The sequence below is a fragment of the Rhamphochromis longiceps genome, linkage group LG15, assembly GCF_057381845.1.
Source record: "Rhamphochromis longiceps isolate RC_006_pf linkage group LG15, R_longiceps_female_GT1.1, whole genome shotgun sequence".
In the NCBI taxonomy this organism is placed as follows: Eukaryota; Metazoa; Chordata; class Actinopteri; order Cichliformes; family Cichlidae; genus Rhamphochromis; species Rhamphochromis longiceps.
The window spans coordinates 18885429-18909371 of record NC_140571.1 but is presented as its reverse complement, the minus strand read 5'-3'; the positions used below and the strand labels follow the sequence as shown (position 1 = coordinate 18909371).

Below are 23943 nucleotides of genomic sequence, written 5' to 3'. Positions count from 1 at the left end.
TGATTGCACTAACACAAAGAAAAGCGGTTGGCCCCAGAGGCGTGAAAAACCTCCAAACTGCTGACCCTTTGCAACTTCCTCGGTGCTACGTTAGCTCTGCTGCTATCAGCTGGGTCACTGCTGCTGGCGTATGAACACGTGAGCACAGAACAACACAGATTTATTCAAATAGATCAGCCCACTGTCAGTGACACCTGGCGCAGTCCTAAATAATCCCAGTGAGCCGTAAATTCAGATTTCAGATTTAAATTCTCTGTTTCAGACAGTTTTTTCTACTCTTCGCTCTGTATGATGTAAATGTATCCTTAATATGGTCTCAGCCACAGTTCTGGCCTACTGTTCCAAGCTTTTGTTTAAGGGAGAGCCAATCAGAAGCAGGGCAAAGGGGATTGTTTCAGGCAGAAGGGTTCAACAAAGGCCCAGTGAAAGACACATTTGTATTTATCCATTTGTACATACGATCATTTTGAACTGTGAATCATGTAAATATACACTAGCAGAGCCAAATAACAAAAAATAAACTTACTCATCATCTTCTGGGGACTCCACGTTACATTTATCATGTAATATATTATTAGATGTGTCTGATGAAGCAATCACCTACAACAACACACACATATACTTTGACTTTTTGTCACATGACTATCTTTTGCTGATACTGTACTGTTGGCGTCCACAGCTGACGCCCTTGACTAAAACTGTCAGGCATGCCAGGCAGCATCTAAACAGACAAGCTGAGAACATCCTCCAACACATGCATACCACTGCAGGCAACAATAACACCTCTTAACCTCTTAATTATGAAATCATCCTCGCTGCTCGGGCTCTCAGTGGAAAACATGCAGGACATTCACAGGAAATTAACAAATACACCCAGAACAGATGAAAACTAAACAGCGGTGTGAATGTGTGTCTAAAAAAGATAAGTCTCTGCTTTCAACCAGAAACTGCTGACAGGTGTTTGCTTCCTGAAAGACCAATGTGAGAAAACATGTGGTCATTAGTCCTGATGAAGCTAAAAGCAGGGCTCAGTATTTCACTGCAGACACGTCAGAGTCACAGAGAAAGCATGACAGCTGTCTGCAGACTTGAAATGTGTTTAATCACAGGCATGCTGACGAGCCTGCTCACAGCAAAGCCCTGTGTGTGAGTGTGTTTGAGCAGTGTGTTTACAGTGTGTGTACCTTGGTCCCACTGTAGAAGTCGTCCTGGATGGTGGCGTTCATGAAGGTCTCCTGCAGATGCACACTGGTGTCAATTCCGCCCGGTAACACCAGCTTTCCAGAGGCATCTATCACCTTAGCTCCGCCTGGTATCATCAGCTCCTTTCCAACCTGCCACAGAAAACACAAACACACGAATTACAGTACTTTATTTTCACATTATTATCACTTTATTTTATTAAAGTCCCAGCTACACAGTAATCGTTTCTAGCTGAAACTGGTCACCAAGATGTAAATCACTGTGCAAATTTCTTTTTATTTTGCTTCCAAAAAGGCCAGACTTTTTTAAGTTTTCTGAAGCACTGGTTCTTTTATAGTGCTTTTGAGCTACTATTACTCTATGTCTAAAAGCCTTTGATCATACACTCTGATGAACACATCAGAAGCAACTTGGGGTTTAGTTTCTTGCTTGCTATATTTTTTTAATATTTTTGTTTTGTTTTTCTTGTTAAGGAGCTTAAGGACCCATTTATGCTTGCCATATTAGTCACTTCGCACACAAAGAGTCACTCAGACGGGACGACATCAGCGCTGGACAGGACGAGAAGAAGTGAAAACCAGGAAGCAAAGAAACCATGCAGCTTGTGCCAGGGAATGCGACTTCACTTTTGCTGTACAGTACAGTTCGTGCGAGAACGGCGACCATAAAAGGGCCATAAATGACGAGTGTTTGCAGAGAAAGTCTTCCATGCAGACTGCAGCTGTGGCAATCTACTAGTGAGGAAAGCAATCACAAGGAGGTTTTCTTTACATCACTCTTTATCTCTTTACAATTAGTTTCACCTAGCAACCTCAAGTAGCTATTTTCCATGCCCCCGGTAGGGGGATACATATTTTTTAATTGCAACCTGCGTTACCACCAAACTCTGGGCCTATATCAGGCCAAGATGTAAGGAAACAAACATTTACTTTTAATACAATCAATTAATTATCGTTTAATATATTAAATTTAAGGTTATTCAAGGTTCTTTATCTTAGGGATTTTGTTTGGTATATTAAACCAAACTAATTTCAGATTTTTATTTTTTAGGTAATCAGGTGCAGAATTAGATGTGCTGCTGAGGGTGTTTTCAATTACTGTGGTCCTGTTCTTTGGAACAAGCTGCCTGCTGAATTGAGGTCATTTATAACTGTGTGAAATGTGATATATAAATAAAATTGACATTGATTTTATAGCTCTAAGCATGAATGTGTCATCTATTGCTTGTTAGCCAATCTGACATTTTCATCCACACTGAAATACATACTTTCACAGTCCATAGAGAATGACTATTAATTACTTTGGTAACTGTTTTTGTGATAATGCTGACAATTAAACAGGCTGACATGAACATTAGTACACTTGGTAATCTTTTCTTCTTACCAGAGGAGCTGTGCATATTTGCAGTTTAACTCAACTTCTAGGTGGTTTTCTTCTGATTGGCACAAACTCACAAAAAGGTCTCACAGCCTGAGATGTTCCCCTTTTGTATGACAGCTTAGATCAGGCTGCATGCTTACACACGCTGACCTCACTATTGAGAACTTTGCCCATTTTTAATATTAGAACTGTTAGCGTAAAGTGTTACGCTTTGGGACTGAGAACGTGTTGGTTACAGTATGACTCGCTCAGCTTCGACACTTTAAATACTGCAAAAAAATAGCTGTTGTTGTCAGTGGTGATGGAAGTAAGCACTGACAGAGAGTGTGTAAATGCTCAACAGCTGCAGCAACACTGGAACGTTTCAGTACAGCTGATTCAAAGGCGTCCTCGCCACATAAACCGATGCTTATCTCCATGACAACACTGTGTGAGATAATTATAGTACCATGGTTTGGAGCCACAGAGTTGACCGAGTGGTTCTCTTCATGCTATTACTGTGAAATGAGTCATGCTAACAGCTGGAGATATACTGGACAGCGAAAGTGTGAAAGCGATGAAAAGTTTTTACTGTATGACACGTGGACAAATGTGCTTGCAAGTAAAAATACATTTGCACACGTGCACATTTAACATGTGTACATAACAGTGATTTACCTGCTGTATGATGCCGTTCTCGATGTAGACATCTGCTTCCTGGGTGAAGTCATCATTGACCACCTTTCCCCCCTTGATGAGGATACGCATGGACCCCATGTTAGCAGCCATAGTCCTACAAGATAAAAGGGTATTCAAGTAAATTCAAGTACACGATATTTAGCATGTTAACAACGTTGCGCAATACCAGTCCTTACCATAAGGTGGTGCAGTGAGTAATGTTTGTTTTGTATTTAACTAAACTACTAAATACTCAAGGAAATATGAGTAGGACTAAAAATAAATATCAGAAGTGAAACAGAAGCTCAGATCTAAAATATCTTAACACACCCACCAGTCGAGTGCTACCTTTGGGTGGTAACAGTTTAAATTAAATTCTGCAGTGCGAAATTAATTGTTCTAAATAGAAAAAGTTGCTTGATTTGAACAAAACTAACTGAAATCTTGCAGCTCTCAGCTGGAACTACTGCTTTTATCCAGTGTTTAATTTGCTTTACACAGCAATACTTAAACCCTGGCATTGTACTGGTCTATTCAACTTCAGGAATCCAGTGTGGAGTCCTGCAACCAACCGCTACTCGTAAAACCAAAGTCAACAAGTGAAAGTTTGTGTTCTGTATTTTGTGCTGAGTTACACGTTACAGTTTCTGGGAAGCATTTCCTCCCGTCTTTAAAGTGTGTCAGCTCAGTCTATAAAATATTTAGGAGTGGATCTATAATTTATAAATCTATTACAGTATCTGCAGGAATAACAGATTATCAGCACTTTGCAAGGACAGATGGAAAGCAGATGTTTCTTCAAGGATCAGGAACTAACAACTAACAACCGGTAGAGAACAACAGGTCTGTTACTATTACAATTTATTATGATTTATAACAATTTATTCATAGTATGAGACCTTCATAGTACAGTAGTTAATAAAATAAAGGTACTAGTATTTCAGGAAAACTTAAACACATTTTTCACTATTTTCTGATGTTGCAATATAAAAGGAAATGAGTATATTAATCGGTAATTTTACAAGGGTTACAGTACGTTCCTGCGCTTCGTTCTTCAAATATTCCCTTTACAGCAAAGTGAATTTTAATGATCCAGCCTTGTGGTTAGCAGACATGTAACTCACCTAATTTCAGGCATTTGTGCTGTATGAGCAGTTTACAAAATGAATGCCCGGTGGTCCTTGTGTGCATAATGATTACTTGTGGCTATGATAATTTCTAGGTTGTGTTACATTACGCAGACCCAGTACACCCAGTTTGTGTTTTTCATCGAATCCTATTCATGGTAGGATCCTGGTGTTTCCTTTCCAAGTCTTTTCCAGTTACAGCAGTAAAGTTGATCCTCTGTGAGGTTTTAAAGTGTCTTTTTATTTACTTATCCTTTGATTGATTTATTTTATATTAGTTAAGTGAGGGAAATGGAAAGCAGTGTGGAGTTCTTTATCACCATAGAAAAATATATAATGCATGTTCTTTAAAATTAATGGCTTTGGCTTTAATGTAACTTTCCACTTGTAATCACCACATTGTAATTTTCTGCAATGAGCCATGGCTAACAAACCAAGGCTATGGCTGAACAGACCCAAAATTACCTCCTATACCTTTTCCAAACCACTTTTCCTTGATCTCAATGGAAAACGTCACAGGGAGGATGGGAAAGATATTAAGGAGGAAAAGACAAACACAGCGCTCAGAGGATCGAACTTCCACTTGGCTCAAATTACTGAGCCAAGTGGAAGCGCAGTTGTGGTGAAACTATGATGTGCTGAAGATGGACTACAAACAAATCTTAATGCTCATATGACCATGTGTACCCCTGGGTTTAAAAACTGTTGAAGCTTCAAAACTAGGGCTGGGTATCGTCACTGATTTCTAGAATCGATTCAATTCCGATTCACAAGGTCCCAAATCGATTCGATCCACGATTCGATTTAATTCGATTCAATTCGATTTAAATCTGGGAAATTTTGACAGTCAGAGATATAATTCAGATCAGGACATTTACATATTTTTGTATCTATAAAAAGGAAGCTGACACTCTCAAGACTTTATCCAAGGTGTGAGCATCACAGCAGATGCCTTTGTGTCAAAGTAGCTGAAGATAAAACACAGAAAAACATGAAGGTGATTTTCCTGGCCTGGGATTTTATAAAAATATTCTGCAGTACATCAAAAACGAAAGAAAACCATTAATTAATCAACATTACCTCTGACGTTACAGCGGTTTTATTAGAGACATGGCTAAGCATTTTGCATTTTGAATAATTTTAAAAAGTTTCAATTTGTTCAGTATTGAACAGCAGAAATGAGGTTTTCTTTTCGGAAGAATGTAAAAGGGGAAAAAACAGCGGCCGACAGCCTGTAAACAACAGTAGACTTGTGTAACAAGCAAGCGAATAATGAAGAAAGCGAAACTGTTCGAGAGAGGGGGAGGGAGAGAGGGAGAGAGAGAGAGAGAGCTGCGCATCGCAATGGAAGCAAAACAGTAAAAGAGTGAATTCATGACGATGTTTATGTGAAGCGTTTGGATCTTCTTTTGCTGCTGATTCGGTCAATATTGTTTGGAGAGAGATCAAACTAACAGCTTTAGAATCAGCGCATAAAGGGCGTGAACACAAAGCGCGGACCCGGATCAGCGAGCTGTCGGCTTTCAGCCCCGACTGTGAGAAAGGCGACATCTAACTGATTCTGATCCGCGGGTCACGCCCTGTGTTTAAGTCTATGTGAAGAATCCCTGTACCTGCTCTCATTTACTGTTTGGTGGTTCTTGAAATTTTGTGAGATGTCACCAGAGATTCTGGCATTTCGGACAAAATAAATTTATATAAAAAAATCGATTCAGGATTTTAATGAATCGATTTTACGTTATCCAAGCCAGAATCGATTTTAATCGATGAATCGATTATAAAAACCCACCCCTATTCAAAACATATCAGCAGGTTATACTGAATATTACATGTTCTGCACCTGCGGTCCCCAAACCTTTTTGCGCCACGGACCGGTTTATGCCCAACAATATTTTCACGGACCGGCCTTTAAGGTGTTGCGGATAAATACAACAAAATAAAACCAGTACTGGTACCAAAAAACAGAAGATATATTCATAACACACGGGAAAAGGGAAACCGGGTTATGATAAAAACTATTTTAAAAAAAATAAAGATAAAAACCAATAAAAACCCTGAAAACCATAAATTTCACACCTGAGCCTCAACCCTCGCGGCCTGGTAACAAACGACTCACAAACCGGTACCGGTCCGAGGCCCGGCGGTTGGGGACCGCTGTTCTACACCACCTGCCAGTCATTTTGATTGCTTGTCTTTTACTGCCGCAGAAGCCCTAAAGCAACACTTGATGCCCAATATTGATGAAGATTTCTCAGATGAACTCTTTTTTTTATATGGAAAATGAAGATATACAATAATATATTACACCACTCAATAATTCTAATCATTAAAATTGCCTCTCCTCCAAACTACACCAAATTTGACCTTTTCTGAATTAAATTAAACATATTTAAAGCATAGGGGAGATTGTTTCTTTGAGCCTAAAAAATTGAAACAGCTGGCTTCATCACCACCAACATTTTTAAAACCATGTTTTATTCTTTGGCTTTTAAACTTGACTTGGTTTTATATCCGCTTTCTACAAATCACAACTTATTTGTTTATTTTGTTTTAAATATATTTTTCCCCTTTGCAACACTCACTACATATTTAAAATTACACTGCACATCAAAACAGTGTGGTTAACTATTAGCTTTTGCAATCTGTGGTCCACTATGTTCTTCTTTTAGATGATCATTGAAATAAAAAGTAGATTGAGTAAACCTAATAGGATCAACAAACTGAGAGGTTCTCCAATAAGCATGTCTTTGTGTATATGTGTGTATTCTGCATGGGTGGCTGTATGCAATGTGTTTGATGGCCAGACACAATAGAGCCCCAGTCACACAGAATCAACTCAAAGAGATGGAGGAGAATAGAGAGGGGAAGGAGAGAGGGGAAGGAAGAGAACAGTGAACAGAATAATGAGGAGAGAAATTTGTACCCCCACTGGATGAGGAGAAATTTGGACCAATGGGAAAGAGAAATGCTTTGGTTTTGCCAGCTTGCTAATAATGAAGCCTGGGGGTAACAAGAAGCTTTAAACATAGATTTAAGGAAAGTTTCTGAAATATATTGTTGTTTCTATGAAAAATATTCATTCATACTGTCTGGCTTTACTGTAGGAGCGCTGAGCAGAAATCATCTGGGATCAGATCATAGTCCAGTTGAGTACAGAGAAGATGGAGTCCAAAACAAAAAAAAGAAACTAGAGATTTACAACAATGGCCAAAGAAAGAGAAGAAGAGTAGAAGTAGCTTATTGTGCTGAGATGAAAGATAAAGTGGTAAACACGATGGTGGAGCGCTGTGCGGTATGGAAAGCAGTGCCCTAAAGCCCTGGCAGCCTGATTAAAAGAGTGGTTTCCCGGGAGACGGGAACTGGAGATCCTTCAGCGGAAAAAAGGCGTCCACACACACACACACACACACACACACACACACACACACACACACACACACACACACACACACACACACACACACACACACACACACACAGTGAGGCATACTAAAGCATCAAGACTGATTTATCATTTGAATTCCACTTGGTATAAAGTCAACACTCACATACACACATACTTTGCAGTATTTCACACAGAAACTTTACGTCTGCCTCGTCTTTTATCATAGTTTTTTCGCTCAAGATTTTAGCTACTAAATGGTTCTTGGCCCCTTTTTTACTACAGAGCTGTCCTATTGTGTAATATGTATAGACTGGAGCTTGGCACTGGCTTGTTAAGTCTGGCATCATTAGCCATCCTTTAGTGAGGCAGCGCTGGTTCAAATAAAGTACTAATATGATCAATGTGGCTGTCAGAGTGTTACAAGGAAGCTGAACATTCAGGAATTAATGAAAAACTGAATTTAGAAATTCATTAGGCTAGATGACATCTACACCATTTATCCCTGACTGAAGTGTTTCTAAAAAACGAAAGTAAACCCCACTGCAGTAACTCTGGACATTAACAAAGACAGGAAACGGCACATTTAGAAGGTTAATGAAGTTGGACTAGTCGAAATATGATTAGCTACCTGGTGCTAAAGGTGCGTTACGTCATCAAACAAATTCTTTGAATCTTCAATAATATTTCCAAGTATTATGTTACTTTTCACTGAGAAAAAATATTTGTAATTTTTAAAAAATGTTTCCCATACAGTAGTTCAAAGAGTTACTTCTAAAATACTAAAAATGCTCGTTTCATATGTGTCAGAACATATGAATTTAAAAAAGGAAATTATTGACAGTGTGGTGCCTCTAATTAAATACACGGGTTCAGATGATTCACAGATGCTTCAGTTCTTTTTTTTAAATTTACATTTTCGACAATGTGTCCCATCTGTTTTGGAAAGGACAAACCATCAAAACACCAGTCCCCAAACTTCAGAAAATGACTTGGTGAGGAAAAGAAATAGTTAAGCTGACAGAGAAAAAGACAATGATGTCTATATGTCTTAACTTGGTGCTGCTGTTGTCACTATTTTCTAGTCAGCTCAGTCCAAACCCACACAGACTGCAGACTCGGACTGGGTGTGGGACTGGGAACGCTGACTTCTGCATTGGACACTGGAGGCTTTGTGTGGCTTTGTGTGTTTGTAGGAATATGAGGACAGAGGAAATTAAACTTCCAAAAATGAAAATAACGCCTTTAATTAACAGTAAGTTCACCAAAGGTTCAAGGAATGGAGTATATATAAAAAAAAAAAAAAATACTGGCTGGCTGCTTTATCTGACCTGTAACAGAGTTGATGGAGCCTACTTTAGCTGCAACCCTAACTGACAATAGCTTACTTTACTATATTAATACAGTTCTGCCATATTCCTGCCATATAGTTCAAACGGTGGTTCCAAAAAGTGTTACTTTGACTAAAAAGCTAAAAGCTCAGCTGAAATATAAACATTCAATTCTTAAAACTAAGAAAAAAATATTTATATATGTGTAATTTTGTTAATTGGTCCTGAGTGTCCATTTTACTTCATGGTTTTGTTATTTTTATGTTGTGGAGGTAAGCATCAACGACACAGCTCTCAGTTCTCACTCCTTCTTTATTCGTCTCCAACATCAACTGCGCATATCGCGCCACAAAACACAGGAACACACTTCCTCTACACTGGGTGTGAGTGGAGCCCTCTAGTGGTCCACCACACATGCCCCCCCCCGAACACCCAGCAGAACTAGTCCAGGACCCGGAGCGGCTGAACTGGGGGGGTGGGGAACTGACAGAGGGCAACCCAGCCCGGGAGCGAGGCTGGCACTGGCGGTCAGAAAAAGCTGAAGACGACTCGGACTCCGTTGATTTCGGGTCGCTCCTGGGGGAAAAAACAGAATCCATCAGCCCGGTGGCAGGTGGGCGGCCGCGGCGAGGGGCCTGGGCCGGGACCACCTGATCCTCTTGCATAACATGTGCAGGCTTAAGTCTGCCAACAGAGACAACTTCCTGCCGACCGCCAAAGTCCAAAACGAAATGTTTGTTGCCTGGTTTAAGAACCCTGAATGGCCCGTCATATGGTGGACGCAGCGGAGTCCTATGGGCATCGTGCCTGACGAAAACGAAACGAGCAGAGTCCAATGAACTCGGAACAAAGGTGTCAGGCAGGCAGTGGTGCACAGGACCAGGAACAGGAAATGAGTTTCTTGGGGGGCGAAAAGGCAACAAAGAGGTATCGAAACATGGGGGAGGGCTCTCAGGTAAGAATTCCCCGGGGACCCGGAGAGGCTGGCCGAGGACCAGTTCAGCCGGGGAAACCCCGAGGTCTTCTTTAACCGCGCTACGCAAACCCAGCAAAACCCACGGAAGACGTTCGACCCAGTCGCCACTTGTCAAGGAAGCACGGAGCGCGGCCTTAAGTGACCGGTGAAACCGTTCGCACATCCCATTAGCTTGCTTGCTGTGGTGCGGTGGACCTTGACTCCCAGGCCGTCAGCCATAGCAGACCAAAGCTCGGAAACAAACTGGGGGCCCCTGTCCGAGGTAATGTCAGCAGGGGGGCCGAAACGTGAAACCCACGTTGACAAAAATGCCCTGGCCACCGTCGCCGCTGTCGTGGACGCCAGGGGTACCGCCTCCGGCCACCTGGTTGTGCGGTCCACCACAGTCAAAAGGTGCGTGAAACCCTGTGACTGCGGCAAGGGACCAACCAGGTCCACATGAACGTGATCGAAACGCCTACCCGGGACACGGAAAGGCTCGAGGGGTGCCTGTGTGTGCCGGTGGATTTTCGAGCGTTGGCATGGGATACAAACCGCCGCCCATTCTTTCACCGTCTTGCGAAGGCCCGGCCAAACAAACCTGGCGCTGACCAGCTTGACCGAGGCCCGGACGCCGGGATGAGAGAGGGCATGCACCGAGTCAAAAACACGACGACGCCACGAAAGGGGAACCACCGGGCGGGGGCGGCCGGTGGAAACGTCGCAAAGAAGGCGCGGACCGCCGTCCCACACCGGGGTGTCCTCCAGCACGAGGCCCGTTTTTGTTGACTGAAGGGCAAGGACGTCCGGGTCAGCACGTTGCTCGGCGGCCATGGCAGCGTAGTCGATCCCGACATACACCGGAGAAACCAACACACGTGAGAGACAGTCAGCGACGTGATTGGACTTACCAGCCACATGCTGAATGTCTGTGGTAAACTCAGAAATGGCCGCCAACTGGCGCTGCTGGCGTGCGCTCCATGGGTCAGAGACCTTGGACATCGCAAACGTCAAAGGTTTGTGGTCAACGTACGCAGCAAAGTTGCGACCCTCGAGGAAAAAACGAAAATGCCGTGTTGCGAGGTGCAGGGCCAGCAACTCCCTGTCAAAAACACTGTACTTGCGTTCAGCATCCCGGAGCGTACGACTGAAAAAGGCGAGTGGTTGCCAGAGACCTGAAACCCGCTGTTCCAACACTCCGCCCACTGCCACGTCCGAGGCGTCGGTGGTCAACGCGATCTCCGCCGACGGAAGCGGGTGGGCCAGCAGGGCGGCGTCAGCCAGCGCAGACTTGGCTGCGGAAAACGCACGGACGCGTTCAGGCAGCCAGTCAACCGGATCTTTGGCTGTTTTACCTTTTAAGGCAGCATAGAGTGGCTGTAGCAGGTGGGCAGCTCTGGGGAGAAAGCGGTTGTAAAAATTTATCATCCCCAAGAACTCCTGCAACGCTTTAACCGACGTGGGACGCGGGAAAGCCGAAACGGCCTGGACTCTGTCGGGCAACGGAACCACACCTTCAGCGGAAATGCGGTGCCCGAGGAAATCCAGAACAGGCAACCCAAACTGGCACTTGGAAGGGTTGATGATCAGGCCGTGCGCTTCCAAACGCTGGAAAACCTGGCGCAGATGGGACTCGTGCTGGCTCGCTGAGCAGCTGGCCACCAATATATCGTCCAGATAAACAAAAACGAACGGCAGCCCACGCAAAACTGAGTCCATCAGCCGCTGAAAGGTCTGGGCGGCACCTTTCAGGCCAAACGGCATGCGCAAAAACTCGAACAAGCCGAAGGGGGTAATGACAGCGGTTTTAGGAACGTCTTCGGGGCGCACGGGAACCTGGTGATACCCCCGCACCAAGTCAATTTTAGAAAAAAATCGACGTTCCGGCGAGATTGGCAGAAAAATCCTGAATGTGGGGGATGGGGTAACGGTCATTCTCCGTGGCATTATTTAAACGGCGGAAATCTCCGCATGGCCGCCACCGACCGTCCGATTTGGGCACCATGTGAAGCGGAGAGGCCCATGCACTGTTCGAACGCTGTACAATGCCAAGGCGCTCCATGGCTGCAAACTCTTCCCGAGCGACGGACAATTTCGCGGGGTCGAGGCAGCGCGCGCGCGAACACCGGGGGCCCGACCGTGGGAATATAATGCTCAACCCCATGCTTCGTTACCGTGCTAGAGAAATTAGGGACAGACAGCGATGGAAACTCTAAAAGCAAACGCTGAAAAGCATCCCCGGAGGTCACTACATTAGCCCGAATCAGGGGCTCGGCGGCCCGAGTAAAACAGGGTAGCGAAGAAAACGAGAGAGCATCGATTAAACGTCTGTTAGCGACATCGACAAGTAGTCCATGAGCACACAGGAAATCAGCACCCAAAATAGGTACAGAGCTAGCAGCAACAACAAAGTTCCACTGGAAATCCCGGCCATGAAAACAAACAGTCACCAACCTTTCCCCAAACGTTTTGATGGGAGAGCCGTTAGCTGCAATGAGCTGCGGCCCACAGTTCGCTGCTAGTCCGTCGGCAGCGGTAGGGGGAAGGAGGCTCTTCTGGGAGCCGGAGTCCACGAGAAAACGTCTCCCGGAGCGCGAGTCCTCTATGAAGAGCAGCCTTTCTGTATTGCCAGCGGTCGCGGCTGCTACGGCGCGCTGGCGGGTCCGTTTCCCTGGGCCGTGAAAGCGCAAGGCGGCAGGCAGCGACGCGCTCTGTCGCCAAAACGCTGATGGTAGAAACAGATGCTCTTTCCGCGGTGCCGGCGTGTAGCAATCCCTGCCGTCAGCAAGGGGGCGGATGCTCCGGGGGAGGCAGGTGGAGGCATGGAAGGTGCCGCCGGCGTGTCCGTAGCCAGGGCGTGAACGTCGAAAGTGCGGCTAGCCAGGAGAATGCGATCCGCTTCTTCAGCCAGGGAGCGATAATCCTTCGCAGGCAGAAGCGGAGAGTTCGCGAGGACAGCTCTCACGGCGGCCGGTAGTTGGCGAAGGAAGAGGTGCACGAAGAGGAAACCACCGTCATCCGGCCTGAGCAACGATAGCATGTTCTCCATGAGCTCAAGCGCGGTACCGCCACCCAAGCCTGACAGGTTGAGGAGCTTTTCGGCTCGTTCGGTGTCGGAGAGGGCATAGCGCCGAAGAAGCAGCTCTTTGAGGGCGGCGTATTTCCCTTGGGCGGGTGGGTCCCGGAGGAGCGCCATCGCGCGACGGGTGGCCAGCGGGTCGAGCGAGGCCACCACATGGTGATACTTCGTGTCGTCAGCCGAGATGCCGCGAAGGGCGAACTGAGCCTCCACGTGTACGAACCATGACGGGGGGTCATGGAGCCAAAAGTCCGGCAGTTTCAGCGCCACAGCGAACGTAGCTGCAACAGGAGGCGGAGGTCCGGCGGCCGCTGATGCATCCATAGCGGAGTGTGCGTTATCTACGGCCCATTGCATGCTCGAGTCAGGGGTCACCAATGTGGAGGTAAGCATCAACGACACAGCTCTCAGTTCTCACTCCTTCTTTATTCGTCTCCAACATCAACTGCGCATATCGCGCCACAAAACACAGGAACACACTTCCTCTACACTGGGTGTGAGTGGAGCCCTCTAGTGGTCCACCACAATGTTACATATGGGAATAACAACTTTTTTACTCTTTAAATATTTGGCCTGATTTATAATAATAATACTAATAGTAATAATAATAATACTGATAGATTTTGTGAAAGGTTTAGTTTCAGGTTTAGTCAGGATGCAACACCTGAGAAATTCTGGGCCGATGTTTAAAGTACACTGTGTAGAGAAAAAAGCCTTTTTTTTTCTGGTGGGGGTCAGTATATGGCATTTCTGTCCTGATGAGCATTAAAATTAAAGTTAATTTAGATAATACTTAAATAACTGTCCAAATTCCCAGAGACTTAGAGGACATAATTTGTAAAAAATAAATTGCCCAGCCCTGTCCTATCTGCTCCATGTGCTGCCACAAAGGATGTTTTTCTATGTATGAAACAGACTTTTATGGAGAACATGAAGCAGCTTGAAGAGATGTGATGCAACATGAGGTGATCGAGGAGATGAGACTTAAAGCACAGTCAGGAGCTGCGATGTGACATGATGCAATGTGAGGGGTAATGACGGGAAGCAGCCACTGGCCCATTTTAACACTATCTGCTCTCAAAAGCTGATTTCCATTTCACACAGAAACACGAGACTTGTGCTTTTACATCAGTACGGGAGATCTGAAATTCAGGCCTTGTGTGCACAGAAAGTCAAAATCGTCAGTAGGGCTGCTCGATTATGGCAAAAATGATAATCACGATTATTTTCACTGAAATTGAGATCGCGATTATTTGACGATATTTATTTAACCCTTTAAGACCTACTATAGAACCAAGTCCGCCAGAGCTTATATTATTTTTTTTACATGTTGTAGTGCCATTTATGGGAGCATTTCAAGTTGCTATACAACTGTTATAGCCCATATTTTAATAATATGTATGCATTAAGTCCATAGTAACTACATTAATTGCAAAAAAGTGCAATAAACTACAAAAAAAAATTGAAAATCGTTTTTGTTTTGTTTTTTTACATATATTTCTACTTGGAGAAATTTAAGAGGTTTATCCCTCAAAACTTTAAATACAAAAAAGTTGCAAAAAATAGTTTACAACAACAGGAAACTTATTTTGAGTGTGTTCATAGTTTTATTTTGGAGATACACCAATTTTTATATACTGCAGGAAAAACAAAAAAACAATCCTATGATGCAAATTTTCAAAGAAAACAGCAGGTGCATCAAAATAAACTATTTCCAGCAGTGCAATTCGAGTTCTAAGCATCCCAGAAACTATTCAGAAAAGTCTAACATGACCAGTATAGGCCTTTAAGGCCTACAAGTAAAAAAAACTACATTTCCGCGAAAATGACGTCACTTCCGGTTTCGGCCAGGAAATGGCGGACATGTGATAGTTCGCGCTGAGCCTGTTTCACTGTGGGAAGTGTTACGAACAGCTGATCGGATCAGCGAAGCGTGTTTCTGGAATATTATGTTTTTGTTCCTGCAAGCGCTTTTTATGCAATTTTTGCAAAGCTATATGTGGAAGGAAACCGTGACCGAGGACAAGCTGATGGTATGAGATGTAAGTACAACTCCTCCGGTTTCATATGCAAAACAAATTATTGCGCTAGCTTACACGGTTCAGGTTCTACAGGGATTTAAAAATAGTTACACAAAACGGAGCGTGCTGCTCTGACCGGCTTTAAAGGGTTAACAATGACTTTAAAAAATAATATAAAATAGTGTGCAACACCACTGAAGTTTTTTTTACCTCTCTTTTCAACCAACGGCAGTCACTCTCCTCTCCAAATAACTTCTGCTTAGCTTTCCGAGCTTCCCTCGGGTCCTCTTAATCAGTGGTCTCCAACCTTTTTTGCACCACGGACCGGTTTATGCCCGACAATATTTTCACAGACCGGCCTTTAAGGTGTCGCGGATAAATGAGGGAGGGGCTAATAATCGGCTCAGTCATTTTTAATGATCGTTGAAAGCCCAGATCGTAATCGTGATTAAAATTCGATTAATTGAGCAGCCCTAATCGTCAGGAGAAACTGAGGTCGTCTCTAATGCTCCTCGCTAACTGCATTCAAAGGAAAAAAAGCATCTATTTTAGACATCTTCAATGTGTGTGTGTGTGTTCACTTTCTGCTGTGTCACAGCAGGTATAACAGACACACACACACCAGGCAGCATTTCTCACGCACCCTGGGACCAGCTGCTTCTGCACACACACACACACACACACACACACACACACACACACACACACACACACACACACACACACACACACACAGATAAACACTAACATCAGCTGCACACAGTCTAACACAGCGAGACACACCCTAGTTTCCTCCCCTCTCCATCCAAACTTTTTTTAATGGGGGACTTAATTAATAATAAATGAGGAGCAGCAGGCTGAGTGAGTTGGGACTGTGCGTGGCACACAGATTCACGACGCGATGGTAATACAAAGACACAACTACCTCAAAGCATGAATAAAACCTGAACTCTTATACTGGAGGCACCATTTAGAAAGCAAATTATTTATTGGATAAAAATGTACAAAAGCTAAACCAGTGTTTCTACTGCAGTTGTATGAGCAGGAGGGATGAAAATGAGGAGAGATGCTATGATGATTTACTTTCTTTTGTACGGAAATGTACTGTTTTTTAATGGAAAATATGTAAACAGGGAGTTTGTCTTGATTTTAAATTCCATAAAATGTCGTCTGGATTCTTTTAATTTTTTTCTTATCGACTGATAAAAATGGGGTGGTGAGAGCTTTAAAATAATTAATAACCAATAAAAAAATTTAAACTTAGCATTTTCCTAAATAAGTTCAAACTTGGCTTAAACGGCTGAAAGGATGAAAAAAGTTGTTTAAAAATGTTTATAAATTGTTACATTTCACATGGTAGCTGCTGACATGCTCACGTGTGTGTGTGTGTGTGTGTGTGTGTGTGTGTGTGTGTGTGTGTGTGTGTGTGTGTGTGTGTGTGTGTGTGTGCGCGCGCTGTAAGTGAGAAGAAAGGACCAGACAGCTGATGACTCTTGCTTGATATTTGCCACATGGAGGAGTATCTCTCTCTCTGTCTCCCTCTCTCTCTCTCTGTGTGTGTGTGTGTGTGTGTGTGTGTGTGTGTGTGTGTGTCTGGATTACCTTGCATATGTGCATGTGTGAAAACTAGAGCTATTTAAAAAGCCAACCAACATGCAGCAAATTTACAGCCACTTGAAGATAGGAATAGATACTAAACACACACACACACACACACACACACACACACACACACACACACACACACAGAAGAATTGTGTGTACTGCTGCAGGTTCATGCATGAATAAGCATTACTGAATCACACACAGATAAACAGACAATAAGGTAACTGGGGCATCACTCTGAGGATTAGGGGCATCTCTGTCTCTACACGCCCCCTAATCACACTATACATTTAGAAAAAACTCAACGCCAAGAGCTGTACATAAAATTTATTTTGCCAGTATTTTTTCTGTCTGACCTTTGACCTTCGGTCTGACCTACTCTTCAAGTTTTTCCTCTTCTCATTTGAAGGTGAAATTGTTTACATTTTCCGTGGTCTTCCTCTCCACCTTCCTGGCAACTCACTTTTCAGCATCTGTTGCCAAGTATATCCACTACCCTGCCTCTGCACATGCCCAAACCATCTCAGCCTCACTCTCTGACTTTGTCTCCACAACACTTAACCTGAGCTGTCGCTCTGATGTCTTCATCTCTAATCCTTTCCATCGTGTTCCCGCCCAATAAAAAGCTTATCATCTTCCATTGTCCCACCTCAAACCATACATCATCTGCAGTTGATCTTAGATTATCAAGACCTTCTGCATAATATGGAGTACACCTGTGTGCACCTTCCTCCACTCCTATGCACCAACCTATGCTCTTTATGTCCTCTTATTAAAATGTTTGTTCATAAAATATAAGTTCTTATACCGGGAGTCAATCCAGGCCACCTGGGTGAAAACCAGGAATCCTATCCACTAGAACATATGGGACTGCTTGTGTTGGCCACTTACTTGGACATTCAGCTGTTGCTAGAGCCACCAGTTTGGTCACTGCATTGGTTGTCACAGTGACATCAACACTGCCCAGTCGCGGGTACTTTTTGCACAATTCTGACCAACATCCTGAATATTGCTGTCACTACTTAGACAAAGCAGAGAGCAGAAGGTGTTTAGTTATGCAGTTTTTCAAGCTTCTTCCTCTGTATAACCTGAGAATCTCTGAGTGACCTCTGCACAGGTACTAGCTGCAGTATTCTCCTGAATCGTGCAGCGACTCAGACAATACCTCACATCAGAGCTGGTATAGCAGGAGAAGAAGTCAAAACTGGAGGTAAAAGAAATGGCTTAGTCTTTTGAAAACTGTTGCAACAGTATAAACTGTGAATCTCTGAGCTTTGGTATTGTCATTAAAGTGGCAGTAAACATATTTTCAAACTAGCAACAGCAGGTTATGAAAGTGCATAATTAGCAGTGGCAACACCATCATTCATCAGGTGGGAGGTGCAACAGGGCCATTATTAGATAAAGCTGCTCCTTACTTCCTCTTCCTGAAATGTCTGTCCTTATATGCAAGTTGCTATACGTGGAGTCAAACCCTGGGTGAAAACCGGGAAACCTGACCACTAGACAATGAAGTGATCAGGTTCAGTTGCTGCGAAAGGACATCATCACCTCCTTATCACCAGTTACACCAAAGGAGAGGGTGGGGTGCTTGCTGCACTCTACTGATCAGCATCCTGAACAATAGGTGTCGCCACTCAGACAAAGCAGAGAGAAGAAGCTGTTTAGTTTTGCAGCTTTGCAAGCATCTAAAGCATCGTCCTCTCTAACGTGGGAAACTTTGAGCTCCTGCACATTGAAATGGTGGTAAAAACTGACAGAATTGCACATTTGTGCCTCAATCAAGGATACAAAAATTAGAAAATGCATGACCAGCCGAAACCCAAAGACTACACCAACAGCTCTGATTGTAAGGGCCTATAAGAACCAAGCAGCAACCTCCAAGGAAATCCCTTACATGTTAGGAATACCCAAAATTAGAGCATTAAAAGGGATGTTTACCATCTGGTACATAAATCACTGTTGGCATCTTCATATCAGCCCTGTAGGCGTGACGTTTGTATAAGTCTGCCTGCATACACAATAAGAGAAAAGTAAACCACTACATGAAAACAGGGCTTTATATACACCGGGAGAACATGCAAACTCAGAAACCTAGCTGAGGCAAGGCTACACCACCACCCTAATTAACACGTTACACACTAGAAGACAACCATTGCATTCCTAATGGAAACAGACCATGTGTAGGGCAGCAGTTACATCATCTAATCAGGACGCCCTCTGATTTATTCAGATCAATGTGGTGTACCTGAAGGATTTGCAGCACCCAGGAATACCCTCCAACCAAATAATGTGCACAACCTGGATTTTAAATCACCTGTTCGCGTTTTGTACCCAGCCACACACACACCAAGGACTCCAAGCACACGCACATGCACGCTCACACATCGTGCATACAAGCGAGTGTCCACGGCTACAGACAGACCCCTTCATTATCATCATCATCATCATCATCATTACCGTGACTCAATAAATTTGGGAAAAGGGAGAATAACCTAAAAGGGACTTACATAACAAACACACAGCCTTGCAGCACTGATGGCACGCCACACACACACACACACACACACACACACACACACACACACACACACACTCACATCTCACCCATATTTCATCGCCCCAAACCACACGATGCCATTTTCACGACATCACCGCCAATTTTCCATTTTTTCACCGCATTTAAGCGAAACTAATGTTTTTTCATTCATTTACTGGAAGGAAAAACGTTGAGTTAATTCATTCACATTTTAATTTAGACGCAGAAACACGTCACTGATTTGCAAAAATGTAACAAAATATAGAAAATCTGCCAAATTTGCCTAATTTTCGTTTACAGAGACTGATTCATGTTCGTTATAACCATGCCGTTACCAATGTAAATGGCATAAAGAGGGATTTTAACGCCTCTAATTATGATATAGGTGATAAAATCTACCGATTGGTCAACAGCTCTACAGCCTGACGTCCTCTCATTTGTGGGATTTTCTGTCTTCTTACCCGGTTCGCAGATTCCGTGATCCTACTCAGCAGGAGCCTGTCTCCGATGCCCAGCACTGGCCGAGTGCGCGAGGACAGCTGGCACAACGCGAGCAGCAGACGCGACCGTCCGGCAGCAGCCAATCAGGGGCCGTTCGAATGAGAGAAACCGGAAAACCGACCAATGGGAGGGGAGTTTAGTCTGTGGAAGGCGTTTCCTCTTCCTCTTGGGAAAGGGGCGTGCCTTCTGCTGCTGTAGTCGTGATACCTTCACTTGCGGTCAGAAATGTAACGATTAGCATCCGATTTTATTTTATCTTTTTTTTTTTGTGGGGGGGGGGGGGGGATTTGAGCGAAGCATTGACTATTATTACTATCTTAGGCCACTTTAGTTGCAACATGAGTTTAAATTTGCTTTCGTTGATTATATTTCTGAAATGTTGACTATATATTAACAAAATAATAGCAGAAATACATTTTACCTTTGATTTATTTATCTTCTGCTGCTTAATCTTTAGACATGATCTCTGAAAAGATAAACGCTGGCCCACACGGGCTTTTTGTGTGATTGTTGCTTTTGACCCAGTGCACTCGAACGGGGCAGTTACAGCGTTGAGAGGTTACTTTGAGCACTTGAATGCAACAATATGGAGCTGAAGTGCCACAGTGTGGAGACAGGGATGCCCTCTTTGGCAGCTTGGCTGGCTGCAGCCGCTGTGGTGGGAATTCAGAAGAATTAATTAACAGCAGTCGAACCACAAGCCTGTGACCTGCACATATATACTGAATACACCTGCAATATCAACCTGCAGGAAAAAAAAACAGCTGATTCACAGGTCAGGCATTCACAAGTCTTTCCAAAGCACAAAATTATGTCCAAATTGGCTCATGTGATAATTAATAGTGAACTTTAATACCTCATAGTATTCATGTAAGTGATATCTGTACTTTAATGATTATTGGGGCTCTAGTTTGGGAGAAACAACCCCCCCCCCCCCCCCCCCCAAAAAAACCCAAAAAAACCCCCAAAAAAACCCCCCCCAAAAAACCCCCAACACAGAACAAAAATACTTGTGGTTCACGAGACCTTTCCAGTCAATAATGTGTGTTCTTTATATTTCATTAAGCTCTTTGCTGTTATTTATTTATGGGAATTTTTTGGTTGTTGTCATTATAACAAAACTGTAAATAATAGCCAGCGTTAGTTGTGCAGATAGATGTGAAGAAAAATAGTAAATGGATCCAGATCAACAGATTTCCCACTAATCTGTTCATAACATTTGAAGTAATCGTTCACTTTATTGAAACTAGAGAGCCATTTCTATTTTTACATAGATTTTTATATGCTTTACATATAGTATTCTATCAGATTTTATTTTACCTCACTTTTTAGATTCAACTGAGTTACTTTCCCTTTTATCTTTTGTTGGTCTAATTTGTTTTGAGCTTTTCTCTTTAAGCTACTTTGTTGTAGGTTATGTTTATCATTCTGGAGGAGTACTTGCAGATTCTTCACTTTCAGACCCAAAACTGGGAAAATATTTTATAATTTCACAAACCTTTTGGCTGTGGACCAGTGTGATTAATTTGCAGACTCATTCTTGAGGGTTTCCTCTCCAACATGTGATGAGAAAAATGTGGTCAGCAGTTTTGGTTTGATTCGATGTGGAAAACTGACATCAGAGAAGTAAAATAAGCTGCTAGACCAGGGATGTCAAACGTAGGCCCCGGTGACCAGAATCGGCCGAGCAATCGAGCCCACTGGACAGCTTTGGAAAATGTAATTGTCATTTATGCTACACCAAAGTAAACAAGATAAACAACAGAAAGTTCCTGTTTTTTCATTATCTGCTAAAGAAATGTATGTTTGTTTGTTTGTTGTGTGGTTTCACAGAACAAAGCACATTTTCTGTGAATTAATGAAAACTTTATATTTTATAATTACAGGGCAGTTTTGGCCATGAAAATCCAGAACATATTCTGTAGTTTTACATCTAGATTTTTAAGACATAGCACCCCCAAATGCCACATAGGTAGACACACTAAGCAGATAGTCACAATAAACAGTTCTTGTTTATTCACGGTTCATTTCTTACACTGTTCAAGTACAAAGTTAAAATGCCTTTTTAATTAGTTCATATTCATACAAGAGTAAAATAATAATAGTGCCTTTCTTCACTACCGCAAACATAAATACAGTAAATGTAAAGACAAACTTGATTTATACTCCTAACAATAAATTTTTCTTGTTTTCAGATAAAATTTTAGCACCTTTTGAAACACCAACAGGTCCTCCTTTTCCTAAAAGCTCATCTTACATTTAGTCCATGAGATGAGTGTCTGCATGCGCCACAGCATTGTATTTGTAGGTGTTGTGCATGTATCTCTGCGTGTGAGCGTCGGTTGCTCTGTGTCACTGTGTCATAGCAGTGTGTGTTTGTCTGTGTATGTATGTGTGTGTTTGAAAGTGTATCAGTGTTTAAAACAGCGCATCACTCAGCCTAAAAGCTGTCGATAGGCGAACAGAAACATCATCACCGTATCACCCATCACTTAAAAACGTCAGCTCCTTTCCTCACACTTTTCCCCCCCATGGAGCTCTCACACAGAGACGTGTTGGAGAAAAGGAAAATAAACAGCTGGAAACTGTAAACAGGCTGAAAATCGTCATGCCTGTGCTGAACCAGCAGCCTCCAGAGCAAATATAACAAACGCCGGTGAGCCCCAAGACTTAAACCACTGGCAGCTGCAGTGAGTGATCACGCTTTTAATGCGATGCTCTGCTGAGAAATTTGGATCCTGGCGTACAGTCAGGTGTCACTTTGTCACAAAACGCCCACCAAGCAATGGCTTACATGTCAAGCTCACACATTTTATGGCAAGGGCACTCCCCAATGGCAGTGGTCTCCCTCAGCACACCACAAATATGGCTCGAGGAACGCAACAAGCAGCCTGATGTTTGGATGTGGCCTCTAAACTTCCCAGATTGAGGGGGGCCTATACAATATTAGGCAGGTACTTTAATATTATGGCTACTTTGGCGTGTATATACATCTAGATATAAATATCCCCATCTAAAAGTTGTGAAGTTATTTAACTGTTTAACAGCTTCTGAAGAAGCTCAGATTTCCGGTTGACCAAAACTTTAGGAACTAAGTTATTAAATTTGATTTAAATGTTTTGGCATGGATCAGATCTGCACACGGCCTTAAATAAATCTGAAATGATAAAATTCTGTGAAGCTCATGTATTTTATTAATACGTTTCTTAAGTCTCAGGACCTCCAGACTGGGAACTGCCTTGTGCCAGTGGAAATTCAGCTTTTACAGACAGCTTTAACTCAACCCGTCTCTGTTTGAGAGCATCGCGCGGCTCATAGCTTCAACGATTTAAAATAGAACAAGTCACTATACTAACTGTAATATATGCTTTCTCTAGCCTCTCTCTCTCCACTCTAGGCTGAGACTGAACTGAACTGAGCACCAACCTGGAACAGTACACACACACAATAACAGATTATTACTGTAATTATTATTACCATATTATTATTATCGTTACTCCCTAATCTAACATGGAATCGGAGATTACACTGACTGACTGACATGCAGCACCTGGAGAGGGGCAGGGCAGGGCGAGGTGGGGTTATTGGAGTGAGGGAGAGATTAGGGTAAGGGTGGGCAGGATTTGGGAGCACCAAGCGTCGTGGGCCATGATGATGTCACAGCCAGCAGCGCTGCGGAAAGCCTGATGGCGGACAGGCGGCCGGCAAGAACACAGTGTGTATGCATGTGTGAGTGTAGCGGTGTTGGGTGTTCTGTAGCGAAAGGAGAAGCGTGAAGGTTGTTTCCAGCAAATGAGAGTGTGAGTGTGTGTGAGACCTGCAGGAAGAGCACTGTAAAAAAGAGCAGAGTTTAAAAAGCACCTGAAGGTTGGTTGTAGAAACGGAGAGTAAACACGATGGAACAAAATCTTTGAACCTGCTGGCTTACTGTGGCTATGAGAGGTTGTGCATGTTTGTGTGAAGGTCTGTGTGTGTGTTTGTGTGTGTGAGACGGCATAGACTGCATGTGTCCAGTTGTTAGCTGGTATCTGAGGAAGGTCTGAGGATCAGAAGGCTTCCTGGAAAAGATGGTCGTCCGAGGACCAAAAGCACCAGACTGAAGTGTTTTCTCTAAAGGCAGCCCTGTCTAAATATTACATACATATGAACTTGTTTCTCATGTG

At 43.3% G+C, this 23943-nt stretch overlaps 2 protein-coding genes across 2 annotated transcripts in view; both read right to left on the bottom strand.

Moving 5' to 3' along the window:
* The window catches only part of LOC146652530 (dihydropyrimidinase-related protein 5-like), a 32891-nt gene extending 13052 nt beyond the window's left edge, over positions 1-19839 (bottom strand). Inside the window, exons 1-3 of the mRNA XM_085382189.1 lie at positions 19741-19839; positions 3241-3355; positions 1185-1334 (exon numbers count right to left, since the gene is read on the bottom strand). Of these exons, the coding sequence (XP_085238315.1) occupies positions 1185-1334; positions 3241-3351 (261 nt within the window). The 5' untranslated portion in view covers positions 3352-3355; positions 19741-19839. The remainder of the gene's footprint in view (positions 1-1184; positions 1335-3240; positions 3356-19740) is intronic.
* LOC146652531 (uncharacterized) lies at positions 9542-13282 on the bottom strand. Its single transcript, XM_085383211.1, has 2 exons — positions 12490-13282; positions 9542-9656 (listed from the first exon to the last, which is right to left on the bottom strand). Exon 1 carries the CDS (start codon positions 13229-13231, stop codon positions 12680-12682), a length of 552 nt encoding a protein of 183 aa, XP_085239337.1. The 5' UTR covers positions 13232-13282; the 3' UTR covers positions 9542-9656; positions 12490-12679.
* Positions 19840-23943: the final 4104 nt, after the last annotated feature.

Excerpts from the sequence above, each read along its gene's own strand:
- LOC146652531 (XM_085383211.1), bottom strand. The coding sequence starts at position 13,231 with ATGGCGCTCCTCCGGGACCCACCCGCCCAAGGGAAATACGCCGCCCTC.